The 15,660-nt window shown below is 30.4% G+C and overlaps 1 protein-coding gene across 2 annotated transcripts in view; it reads left to right on the top strand.

Moving 5' to 3' along the window:
- The window catches only part of LOC135957872 (uncharacterized), a 301,876-nt gene that overhangs the window by 168,905 nt on the left and 117,311 nt on the right, over positions 1–15,660 (top strand). For both annotated transcript variants that reach the window (XM_065508702.1, XM_065508691.1), the window contains exons 3-4: positions 7,575–7,711; positions 8,197–8,429. In XM_065508702.1, coding sequence (XP_065364774.1) covers positions 7,605–7,711; positions 8,197–8,429 — 340 coding nt within the window. In that variant the 5' untranslated portion in view covers positions 7,575–7,604. The remainder of the gene's footprint in view (positions 1–7,574; positions 7,712–8,196; positions 8,430–15,660) is intronic.

Raw genomic sequence — 15,660 nt, 5'->3', positions numbered from 1 at the left:
ATGACCAGACTGTTTTCCGCGCACATTTTCACGAACAATTCCCCGGAGGTCGTGAGCTGCATAGACATTACAACAAAGGAATCATTCCTGGCCACTCCCAAGTGAGTAGCAATCAAGAATTTTCAACATTTACTTGTAATGCCCATTCCCCAAATATTATGCTTCCAATAAAATAAATAAATACAGTGAGCCTCAAAAGTGAGTAAACACCAAAAATTATTAGATTTTTTTTAAGATAATAAAAACCTAAAATCTGTCCATAGATTCAAATTTAAAAGTTTCGGTTTGTTGGAGATTGAGTTGAATAATATATTTGGTTCTGAAAAAAACATTTAATTCGGAATATAATGATTTTTATGATCCTAAAAAATCAAAAAATTCACTGGTGTATAACCAAAAAAATTTAAAAAAAACTTCAAATTGAAAATAATACTGTCCAACAAATTGAGACTTTTTGATTGCTACAGAACAGCGACCCTATAAGTATGAAAGTTCATATAGATTAGATCATTTTTGTAGAATAAACTGATAGTCCAGTTGGTCTGAGTTTTTTTTACACTGGGTCAAAGTTTTAATTTTTCGGTCGAAGGGAGCATTATACTAACTGAAAAAAATGTTGTAAGTTAATGTCTGCGAGAATTCTTATTGTCAGAGTTATATTGTGGAATTTTATGGGGATCATTTTTGTGGAAGATCTTAACCCTCTAGCTCCTGTATTTAGGGGTCAATTTGACCCTTTTTTCGAGAAAACCAAAAAAAGTCCTTTCAAAAACGAGATTTAAGGTTTAAAATATTTATGAAAAAGATAAAAATTAGCATAATTAGCAAAATTACTCGCCATCTCGGCTCTCATATTTTTTTTTAAAAAATCGCCAAAAATCCGTTTATAATCCGAATGTGTTGACATTTATAAAATAAATAGTCCTTAAGAAGATCTACAAAAAACAAATATACGTATGTAAGTTATCTCTTTTAGTTCAAAAGAAATTTTAGATTCTCTTAGACATTAACCTACTACATTTTTTTCGTTTAGTATAATGCTCCCTTCCATCAAAAAATTAAAACTTTGACACCCTGTAAAAAAAAACTCAGACCAGCTTTTTTCAAAAAACATGCTTGTGTGTGCTATTTATCTCTTATAATTTCCGAGTTATAGGCATTTAAAAATTTAAATTTTAAAATTTTGTCATAACTTGTTCCGCTTTTTTTAAAAATATACGTCGTAATTTTGGACAGAATTTTCTTTGTTAGTTAGACAACTAAATTACCAATTATATATAAAAGATTTCAGATTAATATCAGTTATGGATCCAAAAATAAACGATTTTCAATTTAAAAACTAAAAAAATAATATTTTTTGGGCGAAAAGGTGACTTAACTATTTTTTTTATTTAAATAAAATTTTCTTTAAGAACATATCGCAATTTTGTGTTTTTCTGTGAGGTATCTTCACAGAGAATATTTTGATATAAAAAAATTGTCGTATTTTTCGAATATGTCGTCTCTATGCCCTTCGGAATTTGTTTTTTTTTATCAAAATTTAAATTTTGGGCCACATTTTCGAAAATCCCAAAGTTGGGAGCAGAAAACGGAATGGAGCTTTGGAAACCTTGATGTGTTCCCTATTTATCCCCAAAGTATTTTCACATCCCTGAAGAAAAGTGGACCCTATGAGCAAAATTATAAAAAATATAATTTTTGGGATTTTCGCTCCAATTTTTAGGAATTGCTGGATTCCCCTTGATTTTTTCACAAGTTTTTTTACACTTTGTTATTATGAATGACAAATTTAAAAAACGTTGAAAATTTCATTGAGTTTTGTTAATAATAAATAATCATTTTATTACATATTACATATTTATTGAGTTTCTAAAACTAAAATTTGTATAAAAATTTTCGTAGGATATCAAATATTAGTAACAATTTGATCCACATTTATTCCGAACTATTTTTTTTTTAAATAAGTTAATTTTGGTCTTACAAAAAAAGTCAAAAAAGTCAAGTCAATATCTCAATTAAATTCAAAAATATACCACTTTAAAACCCTGTTCTTCAAAATTATTGCACAAATATATTAAAATCTTTGAAAACCGATAGGAAACACAAAAATGTCACGTGTTCAAAAATGTTACACGGCCCCCTGGAGCAATTGTAGGACCTAACTCAGATTTTATCCCGATAGAACCAGCCGTTTAGAAATTCCAAATTTATTTCCAAAAAATTTTTGATTCTGCCCCTTGTGACACGTTAGAAAACTATTGTTAAAAATAGCATTTTCCTCATTTAAAATGTAATAGAATCAAAAAATATAAAATTGACCTAATAATAACGACACTAATTTTTTACTTTAAATTTTCAAGATGTTACAAACTTAAAAACAAATCAAATATACCACCTTTCAGCCAATCATAAAAAGTAAAACCTTTAAAGCAACAATAATAATAACAACATTTTAATGCCTTTACTGCACTTGATCTACAATAAAAATGCAAAGAAACCAAAAAATAAAAAAATAAAACAAAATCAATTCCACCATAAATAAACATTTAAATTGAAAGTGCAAGAAAATAGACACAATCAAGCAAACAACAACCACACACTATTTTTCCTATACAGTGTGTTATAAAAATAAAGCACGTTTTGCCATTAGGAAAATTCATAAACATACATACACACACATACACACACTTTCCAACTTATACAATAAACAACAACAAAGAAAAATAATGATTTGTTTACATTTGAAAAGGCCTTAAACAAAAACATACACCAGCATGTTTTAGAGAGAGAGAGAAAGGCCCAACCAATTGGTTCATTAACGAGAGAAGAGATGTAAAGAAAACGGGACTTGTATTTGGGGAAAATAGAAACAAACAACAAGAATAACAACAAAACAATAGTTTGAACAATAACAAGAACAGCAGACAATATGCCGGTAGTGTGTGTTAAATGGTAACAAAATTTCTTTCTCTTAAAATTATGTTGTTGTTATTGCTATCATTATTATTGATATTGTAGGTGTTGTGTTGTTTGTTCGTTTGTTATTGCTTAATTTAGTTGTTGTTTGGTAGGGTTCAATCTGTTGGTGTTGTTGTTTTTGTTTTTGCTAAGAAGTGTTAGAATTAACACTACATTTTCATTATGAATTATTCGTTCATATTTCAAAATAGAATAAATAAATGAATGACTGACTGAATGTTTGGCCGGAAAAAAGTTCATAAATAGACATAAACAAATTATCATCTATAAACAGATGAAAGTTTTGAGCATGAAATTAAATAAATTGTGAAAATTATTTGAATGAAAGTGTGGGATGAAAATGGATTTAAATTGAGTTTGTTGGTGTTTTCTTTTTTATTATGCATTAAATACTTAAAATTAAGTAAAATATAAAGTTTATTGGAGAATAAATAAAAAAAACAAGAAATTTGTTTGATGATAGTTATAAACAGACATCGTACGTGACATTTGTACGCCTATAGAGTGGAATAGATTTTACAAAAATAATAGTATCTGAAAAATAATTTGGTCTTTATTTTCCATTCAGGGGGTACTATATTTGAAAATATGTAATAAAAAGTTCTTTCGAAACATTGTTGTCCAAAATATCGAGCGAAATAAGGGTATATCGTACGTGACATAAAATGGAAGTCATTTTGAAGAACATGTAGAAATATGCGAAAATTTTCGAATCGTGAGAGGCGTTATGTTTTCTTTTAATTTTTTACACTAAACGAAATATTTTTCCTTTACAATCTGTTATATTTAAATAAAAACAATCTTTGGATGATTTTATAATAAATAAAATTTAATATCTTACGTGACATACTGTACGTGACAGATTTTTCTCTTATAATAAAACAATATATACTCTGTAAATATATGTATACAAAAACTAAAAAAATTATTGTTCAAACTATTATTATGCCAATAAAATGTTACAAAAAGCTCTAAATACTTACCAGTGTTGCCAATTTAGCCCTTTTTATGCTAAATTTAGCCCTTTTCAATCTTGTTTAGCCACAAAAAAATTAATTTAGCCTTTAGGCATTTTTTTAGCCTTTTTTATTTTCATTTAGCCATATATATATTTACTCTAATGATCTGAAATTTTTGCTGTTGAAAATTAGTAAAATCAGTTCAAAAAAAAAAAATTGGCAGGGATATTATGACAAAAATTATCTAAAAATGTTGAACCAGTAAACAATTTAAGCACATACAAATTGTTGGAACCTTCCATTCATTAAAAAAATGCCATAACTTATATAGAGAAAATGGACGTTATTTGAATAAAAATTGTTAATGTTTTACGCGCGGGTCCGGGCGTTTACAAAATCATATATGTATAGGGTTAAAGAGAATACTTTTAACTTTATCTCGGCGATGTATTGACGTAAATATAGTACTTTAACAAATATTTTATAACACATGCCATGTAGTATACCGTTTTCAAGGACTACAATCCAACCAATTTAGATAGAAAAATTCAGTTCATTATCGATAATAATTTAGCTATGATCATTTTTATCTGGTCAAATATAAAAAATTGACTTTTTTCCAAATTTAAATTAAATATTTATGTTTACATATTTTGGCTACCTTAGTTTTGATATGTTTACAAAATTTATGTTTTTGCCAATGAAAATGTTTTTGCAAATATAATTTTTACAATATTTTTTTTTTCTGCATTACATGAGAGGCATATTTGCCATATATTCACTTATCAAAATATTCTCCATCGATGTTATCACAAAGGATTACTTTATACATAATTTGTCTTTCATATAAAAAAATTTGCCTAGGAGCATTTTGCAGGCCAGGTGATAAATACGAGGCTTTAAAAACATCGGCATATGATATACGTGTGGCCCCATATTACATTATTTTAAAGTTAAGGATCAACATACAGGAATAAATATTCTTATTTTCTTGCATTTGAACGTGTGTTATATTCATACATTTTTGTTTGACTATTCGGCATAGCCAAATGTAACATTCTAAGTTGTTTTTTGTGTCAAATGTATGTATTTTTTTAATTAAAAATGTTAGCCCTTTTTTAGCCACTTTTTAGCCCTTTTTTTAGCCTTTTTTTTAAGTATTTAGCCCTTTTTGTTCACCAAGAGTTGGCAACACTGATACTTACACATAGTAATATTTTAGTGTTTTCTCCTATTAAAATCATCTTGAAAAAAAGTTTCAAGGGTTTTTGGGATTTTGGTCGTGATGGTTTGGGTTTCGGTCGTGATAAATATTGTGCATAATATGCAAATATATATTAAATCGGATATTGCATTGGATGCCTATGAAGTCTATGTAGTCTATGTATTTGTCATGGAATGTAGACTTCAAGTCTATGTATTTGTCATGGAAAAATTTAGATATAAGGTCAAAAATTATTTTCTGTTGGAGAATGTTGAGAGCATAGAGACAATATACATAGAGCAGAAACTCTCCTGTCAAAGACCTAACTCAGTTGTCAAAAACCTAAGTGGTGAGAATATATTAGTAACAAAAAACTATGTGAAAACAAAAACATCACTCGTATGTGTGAGTTTTTATATCCTTCACCATGAGTGGCAAGGGTATATATAAGTTTGTCATTCCGTTGGTAATTTCTACATTTTTCATTTGCGACCCCACAAAGTATATATATTCTGAATCGTTATAGATAGCGGAGTCGATATGGCCATGTCCGTCTGTGTGTTTGAAATTTTTCTTGAATTTTTTTTTATGTTTTTATGATTTTCAGCTGGAATGTGGGAAAATATGCTCTACAATTACTGTATTTTCTGAAGAACATCTTCTTCAATGCTTCAATGTTATGGAATGTTTAGTGATACTTTTCTTTGTTTCAGATGTTATTGATTCATCTTAAAAGATTGGTCAATATAGGGCTGTTATGCAAAAATATTTGATAAAAATAATTATAATGCAATTTATTATAAAATGTCTACAAATTTATGCAATGAAAGCAAAAATTTGCGTCATGTACAATTTTATTATATTTATGATTTATGTTATTATTCTGATTGAAAAAAGTTTGGAAAAAAAAGTCATGTTCGATTCATAATGTTTATTACAAAAATCATTCCAATTATGGATCGTTATCGATAGCGTATTCGATATGCCCATGTCCGTCTGTCCGTCTGCATGTTGAAATCAACTTTCCGTTGCCCCAAATAACTTACATACATGATTTATACATCAATATATCGGGAATTCTTCCTGCTTGGTTGCTATTTAAAATCGAGAAAATCGGTTCACAAATGGCTTAGATATAAGGAAAAAACCAAAGCAACCTCGATTGTTTACCTATATTTGACCTACATAGTATGTATATCTGGATTACTATGTCATTAATATAGACAATAATGATTGATATTTCAAAGACCTTTGTAACTGCGTATATAAGTCGGACCTATAATGGATCAAAATTGGGATAAATATTTTTTACCCAAATTTTTTTTTGACCAAAAAAAATTTGTTTTTCATACAATTTTTTCACTATTGAATCCCACTAAGTGACTAAAAAGCTCTTTAATAAATAAGCTAAGCTTTTTTTGAGCAAAAAAAATTAAAAAACAGCCCATTTTAAAAATAAAGTCAAAAAAGTTTTTTATTTTGCAAAAAAAATCCAAAAATTGTGTATTTTGATATCTATCCCACTCTCATCTTACTAAGCCACCAAAACCCTCTTAAAGGAAAGGACCTAAGTTTTCTATAGGGACAAAAAAAATTAATTTTGAAAAAAAGTTAGATTTTGCAACAAAAAAAGTCAAAAATTGTATGTCTTGAGTTACAAAATATTTATTTTGATAGAAAACCCACTCGCGGCCAAAAAGGTCTTCATGAAAGAGACATACATAAGCTTTCTTTTGAGGAAAAAGGGGCCATTTTGAAAAAAGTCAAACAAAATTTTGATTTTGGAAAAAAATGTTTTTTATTTTTTTGAAAGATTGAAGAAATAGCTATCTAAACTATTTGGGACACATTTTGCTGAGAACATTAGGTAATAAGTTATATGGATGAGAAGAAACCCCTGTTTGGCCAAAATGTCAAATGGATCATAATATGATTTCAGTGGATCATAATATTATTACTTTGGGTTAAATTATGATTGTTTTGGATCATGATATGATTACTTTAGAACTTATTATGATGATTATTTGATCATAATATTATATTTCATGATACTAATAATGATCATAATATGTCTGGACTAAAATCATAAATCTTATCATAAAATATTTACCACAACCATGTTATAACTCTTGTACAATTTCTTATCAATTCATGGATACTTTTTATTTATTAATATTACAAACCCTTTATTGAACTAATATTACGAACTACTCGAAAAAAGTACTATTTTCCCGCAACCATATATTGTCGATTAACACCCAATTTATATACAAACCCAAAAAAGAAAAGATATATTCTACTTTGAAATTTAAAGAAATACACACGTTGTACAAAAAAAAAATAAAAATTTCGCACATCATTTAAAACAAATAATAGTTTCAATAAAATATTGATGTTTATTTAATTAAAATTAAACAAAACTTTAATTTTAGTTTTTCCCACTCTCTGTTATAAACGATAATATGCCCGAGGCGAATGCAACGAAACAAAATGATGAAATTGCCACGATGTCTACACGCGCAAATTATGACAGTACGACGAGCAAATTGCCCGTATACAAGTGGAACAGGTGAAATTTTGCTTAACCAAAACAACAGCATCTACAATTAAATGTTATTTTTTGTTTTGTTTTATTTTGGAAATTAAACAATAAATTAAAAATAAAATGCATGATTAATTCTAATAACAAGCATGTTGTTTGTTGTGTAAACACAAACTCACAATCCCAGAAAAAAAACATACAAAGAAGTATGGGTGAGTGGTGAAATGTGTGTGAATTGTTGTTTTTTGTTTTACTAGAAGTCTACCCCACTAATATTTTTGTTAATTTGTGTGTTATTTCGTTTTACAACAACGAAATTATTTTGATTTAAATTAAACGCCAACAAAATCACAGCATACCTTTAGGCTGTTGCATTTATTTTAAAAACTTAATAAATTAAGCTCTGCACAGTGAATTCTTTTGAAAGGGAAACACTAAAATTTTATTAATAAAATGCAATTATTGCTTTATTTAATAATTTATATATTTTTTTTTACTTATTTCTATTTCAGATCAAATTCCATTAATGTCACTTATATTCCTTTACTTGAACGCCGCAACAATGACTTGCCCTCAAACGATGACGCTCTCATCGATTATGTCACTGAATTGTGCCAAAATGATGCTTGCAGTTTAAATTCTTTAAATGGTTCGAATCTGTGCTGCTGTTCTCAGAGATCGAATTCCTCGTCGTGTTGGCATTTGAAAAGGAAACAGATTATACGACAAAGTTCGCATGCATCAGGTGAGTTTTAAATTAAGTTAATTATTTGTTAACTACAAATTAAAGAAAACAACTAAGTTAGGGAGACAGTTTTAGAATCTATTACATAATTTTTATTCACAAATTTTTAATAGCTAAATATTCATATAAAATTGTGTTTAACTTAGTTTCTTAATTTTTCATATTAAGCAGAAGTAATTTATTATTATTATTATAATTGAGTATACTTATTACGATTGCTCAATATAACTCATACGCTGACATGGTCCATGCGAAATATGACACGCATCACTGGGAGGAAATCCAAAATCCCAAATTAGTATTACTTGGAGGTAGAGTTTATCTTTCTTTAAATAACTTCAAGGCTGTAAAGGTAACAATACAAGTGATTAATATGACCTAGTCACCTTCGATATTCCTGTTAACAACAATATTCATTCTAATGATTATTTAATTTGTTTCGCAATTTAAACCCAGCTGCCGAGATAGTAATGAACACGGTTCTGTTGGAGATGAAACTCTTCATAACAAGAAGGAAAATTTCCAGCAAATCAATGGACAAATGTTGGTTCAATAGAACATGTTGTGAGGCAGTTAGAACTAAAAATATGGCATTTCGAAATTGGTGCAGAAACAAAAATCCGCATACTGATCAACTTCGTAGACAGGCACGTAATGAATGTACAAACATACTCGATCGCGAAAAACTTAGCTACGAACATCGCATACGAATTAGAATACTTGTGCCCCAAAAACCAGCAAAAGTTTCTGATTATTTGTCAAGAGAATTCGGAAGAACACCGGTGCTTCAATTCCGCTAAGGAAATGGCAAACCTTTTGGCAAAATTTTTGTTAACAAATTCATTTCTTCCCGACTGTAATCTTGTATTATGACTAAAATAGTTTTCACAATTAGGGCAGTTAAGAATGTTATATCCGAACTCAACGGGAACAAATCCCCTGGTATTATTGTATTCCAGCACTTGTTTTAAAAAAATAGGAACTTAGGAACCTTTTCTACCTTTCATATCAATCTGAGATTTTGTTGGAAGGTTGCCAACGTCCAGCCAATCCCCACCACAAACGTCTTGACACGTTTGTGAGTCACCCAACGTCTACGTATGGGTAAAACAACTGTTGGAGTTTCAGATAACCTTTTTATTCTATATTCGATGTTGCGAAGAAAAGTATTATATGCTTCATTCGTCTAAAAATGGAATATAAATCTCACATATGGGCCGGAGCTTCGAGGTCAAGTCTAGAGCTGCTGGACCGGATACAAAGAAGGGCGGTTGATCTTATAGGTGATGAAAATGTTATCCGGTTTATCGATTCTTTAGAATGTGGCAGCTTATTGTTATTTTACAGCTTATTATCACGGGTGTTGTTCAGCAGATACAAGTAAACTCATGGGAGCGAGGAAAGCGGGAATAGTGTTTGTAGGCATTCGATTTGAACTTTTCTACATTGAAATTAACAGGAACGATTGCTTCTGGAAAAGAGAAAGCTTAGAAGAGAGTGGCAACAAAATAGATCACCTGCTGCAAAGCAGTGGCTGTCCATCGCTACTAGAAAACTGAAGAGAGCCCTTTGTTTAGAAGAGGATCGCAGAAACAGAAGATACATTGAGATTTTGAAGAATACTGAACATACGAACTTTTCTCTTTGGAAAGCCACACGTAATATCAAACCACCGGTTGAGGGAAAAACTCCGTTGAGAAAAGCTGACAGTAATTGGGCAAGAAATGCTAAGGACAAAGTATTAATTTTTGCCGAGCACTTACGTAGTGTATTTAAGCCAAATCCAGCCAACAATGATTTTGTACTGGAAAATCCTCCTATTCATGAGACAGCGGATGATCATATCAGAGTAAGTCACGAGGACGTCCGAAAAGTTATCAAAAATAACATAAATACAAAAAAATCTCCAGGATATGACAAAATTACGCCATCCATGATTAAAAACCTACCGAATATAGCTATAATTGTGCTATCTGTATTGTTTTCTGCGATCATTAGACTAGGCGTTTTAGTGACAAATTGGAAAATTGCTCAGATCATAATGATCACAAACCAGGAAAAGATTTAACAATGCCGTCTTCATACAGACCTATAAGTTACTGCCATGCATATCAAAGTTATTTGAGAATATATTGTAATGTAAAATTATGCCATACTTAAAAAACCAAAATATTATCCCAGTTCATCAATTTGGTTTTCGTGAACAACACGGAACCATTAACCGATTGACTGGAGAGATCAGAAAATCTTTTGAAAATAAAAAATACTGCTGTGCTATCTTTTTGGACATCGCCCAAGCCTTCGACAAGGTGTGGCATAAGGGGTTAATTCACAAAATTAAGTGTCTACTGCCACCAAGTACGCATCGATTGCTGGAGTCATACATATCAGACCGAGTTTTTAGAGTGAAATATTGTGATTATGTAACAGGAAATTATGAAATTAAAGCTGGTGTCCCACAGAGAAGTCTTCTCGGACCAACACTTTATTTGATATATACTTCTGACTTGCCTGTGTGTGATGGACTTACCATATCAACATTCGCTGATGATACGTCAATACTTAGCTCACATGCAGATCCGCAGGTAGCTTCTACGAAATTGGCCAATTATCTGAGACTCGTGGAGATATGGTTGAATAACTGGAGAATACGAGTAAATTGTCCACCTATCACACTAAATAACATAAACATTCCACAGACAGTTACTGTTACATAAATTGTTATTCACTTGGATAGACGACTTACGTGGCGTCGTCATATAGAGGCCAAGAGACTTCACATGAAGTTAAGAGCCTCTAGCCTTCACTGGTTACTCAATGAAAAATCAAAATTAAGCCTTGACTATAAAGTCGTCCTGTATAAATGTGTTTTAAAACCCATCTGGACATATGTAATCCAATTGTGGGGAACGGCCAGTAATTCCAGTATTGAACTTATACAGAGGGCCCAATCGAGAATTCTTAGGACAATGACAGGTGCACCTTGGTACATAAGAAATGAGAACATCCATAGAGACTTACAAGTACCGATAGTTAAAGATGAATTCAAGAATGTCCGTGAGAAATACATCATAAAATTACGGTACCACCAGAACCCGCTTGCAAGACATCTCACACAGACCCAAACAAGATCAAGGCTTCGTAGAGCCGATCTACCGCCCAGCTAAGATGTGGTCCATATGTACGTCAACGCTCCCGTCAGAGAGCATTTAGTTTTAATTTTAGTTATAAAATTTTATGACTTATTGTAAGGCCTAACTAAGTAAGGCAGATTCGGTAAATAAATAAACGTTAAACAATAAGTAACAGGAAAGACTTCAGCACGAAGTTTGCTGGACATACAAACAGAACAGCTAATGCATAATGAATATTCCCTGTAGTGTATTGTGCGGTCCACGGGGCAATCGACCGCAAAGGGATAAGTTCTTGACGAAAATCGAGCATTACGTAAAAATCTTCGGGTATCAGGAATAAGTTTCTTAATTTCAGCAGAACACATTGTATGGAAATGCAACCCACATTACTACGGTGCACAGTGGAGAAGAATCTGGTATTTCTAAACGGCTTGTCCGATCGGGATAAAATTTGACGTGGGCGTATATATGGAGTATTCGAGTTTAAGTTATTAAAATACCCTATATTCCATATATATATTCCAATATAAATGCACTATAGGCGCTCAAAGTAGGGTACCAAAAATATAAAAATCTTTGAAATCCGATGGGAAACAAAAGCCAAATTTATTTCCAAAAAGTTTTTATTCTGCCCCATTGTGAGGTGCTGCAGCGAATCTGTAGATAGAAGCACCGACACATACGGGGTGGCCCAACTTCGACACACTGATTTTAAATGGTTATAACTATTTTATTTTATATTTTTTTTAAATGAAAGTATAAATTATACATTTTTTTTTTGCGAAGTATGAAACATTACGATAATTTTCTTTATGGCAGTTAATGACACTTTTCAAGACGTTTCGCATTACATTGCTTAACGTTTCTAGCTCCAATTCTGTAATTTCTGTGCGAATATTCTGCTTAAGTTGCTGAATATTTTGTGGTTTGTTAACATAACCGTATTCCTTCAAGAAACCTCCAAAAAACAGGGGCCGTCAAATCTGGGTTTCGAGGGTTTAGATCTTTTAATTTCCAAATTATTTGGTAATTAAAAGATCTCGCAGAATCACCAATCGCGGATTTCCATCGCTCATAATGAGATTGTTCAAAAATTAATAATTTTCTCTCGCAAGCCAAATTCATCTATTGGCATAATGTAGCCGTGTTATGTATCCCTAACCAATAGAATATTATATGGAAACATCCCCAGATCAACTTTTAGAATGCGCCGCAGCGATGTACACCATCCTCAGATTCTCCAGTGCGACCAGGTCGAGCAACGGTTCTTCGTGGTTCATTACCTACTGAACTCTGGTTCACTGTAACAATTGATCGTCCAGAAACATAATAAAATTGATGATTTGCACGACCCCAATCAGATATTGTCTCAAGGTTCCGATTAATATTAATGGCAAATTTTGCTATCATCAGCAAAATAATAGATATGGTTGGAAATTTGACGTAGAAGGTCGTTTAGAAAAATAACGAATAGAGTAGGATAAAGAACGGAGCCTTGAATGAACCCAGAATTTGTTCAATGGGATCAAATCTACAACAACAGATATTGAAAATATCTGGAGCCACTACTTTACTTTCGCCAAAACGGATCGTGTAAAACCAAAAAGTAACACTCAATGGATTTTTTTTGCAATACTGGTGAATTTTCATTTTATTTTCTCGTCGTACGTAAAGTCTTATCGTCTAAAGCCACCTTTATCACGATTATTCAAGATATACATGAAGGATTTACACTTTACGAATTTTGACTGTGGAAATTTCAACAAGTTTTTGGACTCAAAACCCTTTATCTTAGAAAACAAACGTTTTCAGGAGAGCATAAAAACTGTTTATATAGCTAATTCGCTAACAATTATTCCCTTTGGTATGATTTTCAACAATGGTGATGATAGATTTTAATACGGTTTAAACGAAATTTCACATGCTCAAAGAGGAAGTGTTGTCAAGTTTAAGTTTTGAATTGGGACCTAATGGGCCACGTCTAAGGGTCCCCAATGTAGGACACCCCGGGTATGTTGAATTTTTAAAACGAAACTATTTATTCGTTTTTGTTCCAATTTCCAAAAAATAACATATATAGAAAATCTTCTTATTTCTTTGGAGATATTCGCATTTGAAAATTAAATTTTCAATATTTTTACCCTCCTTACTCCAGTTTATTGATAACAGCTGGTCAAAATACTCTATTCAGATTTTCTCCATGTTGCCATTATTAGAATAAAAACTAATATAATTGTCAAAGTTATATGCATTTGAATTAAAAAAAAAAATATTTAAAAAAGTGATTTTTCGCAAGTTTTTTGGGGAAAAAGTGTTTTTCTTCTTTTTAAGTTATCTATAAAATTTCTATGAAGATATATGAGGACTTTATAATTTTTGAAAACTAACTTTACATAAAATATTTTAAAAGAAAAAAAATTTGAACCATTTTAATACCTAGGGGACCAGGTCAATCGAAAAAAACGCTTTTTTTATGTAAAATACAACTTCAGACCAAAAATTCTCAAACTGCATAGTCGATATAAAAAAATTGTGACCTATTTTAGATGGCTCAATATGTTTTTTTATTATTTTGTAAACGGTTCCGATAACATCGACCATGGTATGGATAAAATAAAAAAAAACTAAAAAAAATCCCATTTTTGGGATTTTTAAAAACTTCCTGATAACAAATTTCAAAATTTGTTTTTATTTTTCAATTTCAATAAAAAGATTTATTGTATATAATGTAAAATTTCATTAAAAAATATTCATAAATAAAATTTGAATTTGAAAAATGTGTATCTTTGCAAAAATTCAATAAAAAGGATTTTTTGCATGTTTTTCAAAAAAGTATTCCATGATTTTTTTAGCTGTCAAAAGTTATATATATTTTTGAAAAGTAGACAAAATCCCCTATTCAGTGATGTGTAAAATGTTAACCTTCTGTTTTTTTTTTACGTGGCAAATTAATTAGGGAAATTTTATTAACTCAGATCGTTACCGCACCATTATCAATGATTTGTTGTTTGAAAATATCGATAAAATTGTTTCGGGCGAGATGTGGTTTCAACAGGATGGCGCTACTTGGCATACGGCGACCGCAACCATCGAGTTAATGAAATCAAAATTTGTCGATAACTTGATTTCGAAAAATGGACCTATCAATTGGCTTTCAAGGTTGTGCGATTTGACACCTCTCGATTATTACCTCTGAGCCGACATGAATTCACTGGTTTATGCTGATAAACCAGCTACAATTGATGCCTTGGAGGCAAACTTTGTTCGTGTTAATCGTGGCATAGGGTCAGCAATGTTTGAAAATGATTTCGTGAACAACATGCCCGAAATCATTTTCATTAATTTTATGTATTGATTTTTCGAATAAACAAACTTTTTGGATTAAAATTTACTTTTCTGTGTTAATTTTTACAATTTCAAGTTCTATGGGCCTTAAAAAACACCCTTTAGAAGAGGTATAATGAACCTAATTTGACCATCACTAGTTTTTAATGGATATTGACGTTCGTTTATTAATATTTGCTATTGTTCATTGAAATTGCTCTAGTTTGTACTGAATGAAATCAGTATATTTAATGATAAAGAAATTTGTTAATGTAAATAATGCAAATACAAATGCAATGCCGGTCAAAATACCATTAATTTTATTAAATTAGAAGCTAATTAAAGGGATACACAAATAAACAGTGTTTATTATGTTAAACACTTGAGAAAGTGAGAAATATTTTCTCAATTAAAAAAAAAAAAATAATTTCATATTAAAACAATTACACAAAAAGAAAAAAACACTTCAACTAAATAAATAGTTTAGGGCAGAAAAATAAATAAACAATAGTTTAAGGAAAATAAACCTAAAATAAAGAAAACAATTCAATAGAAAATTGTCTTATTAAATATGGGTCATAATTTAAATATAAATCTAAACTCTTTATGGGTGTTTTTGCTCTTTTTCTATGAGATTTTATTGTTGTAGTTGAAAAAAAGAACAGACACAAAGACACAAATATTTTGTAGGAAAATACACAATTTGAAAATACCAAAAAAAAGTATAATAAATACAATTTATTTGTAAGCTTAGCAAAAATTTATTTTTAAAA

This window comes from Calliphora vicina, chromosome 1 (genome assembly GCF_958450345.1).
Source record: "Calliphora vicina chromosome 1, idCalVici1.1, whole genome shotgun sequence".
In the NCBI taxonomy this organism is placed as follows: Eukaryota; Metazoa; Arthropoda; class Insecta; order Diptera; family Calliphoridae; genus Calliphora; species Calliphora vicina.
The sequence above is the reverse complement of the archived record's forward strand: the minus strand, read 5'-3'. Positions and strand labels throughout refer to the sequence as shown.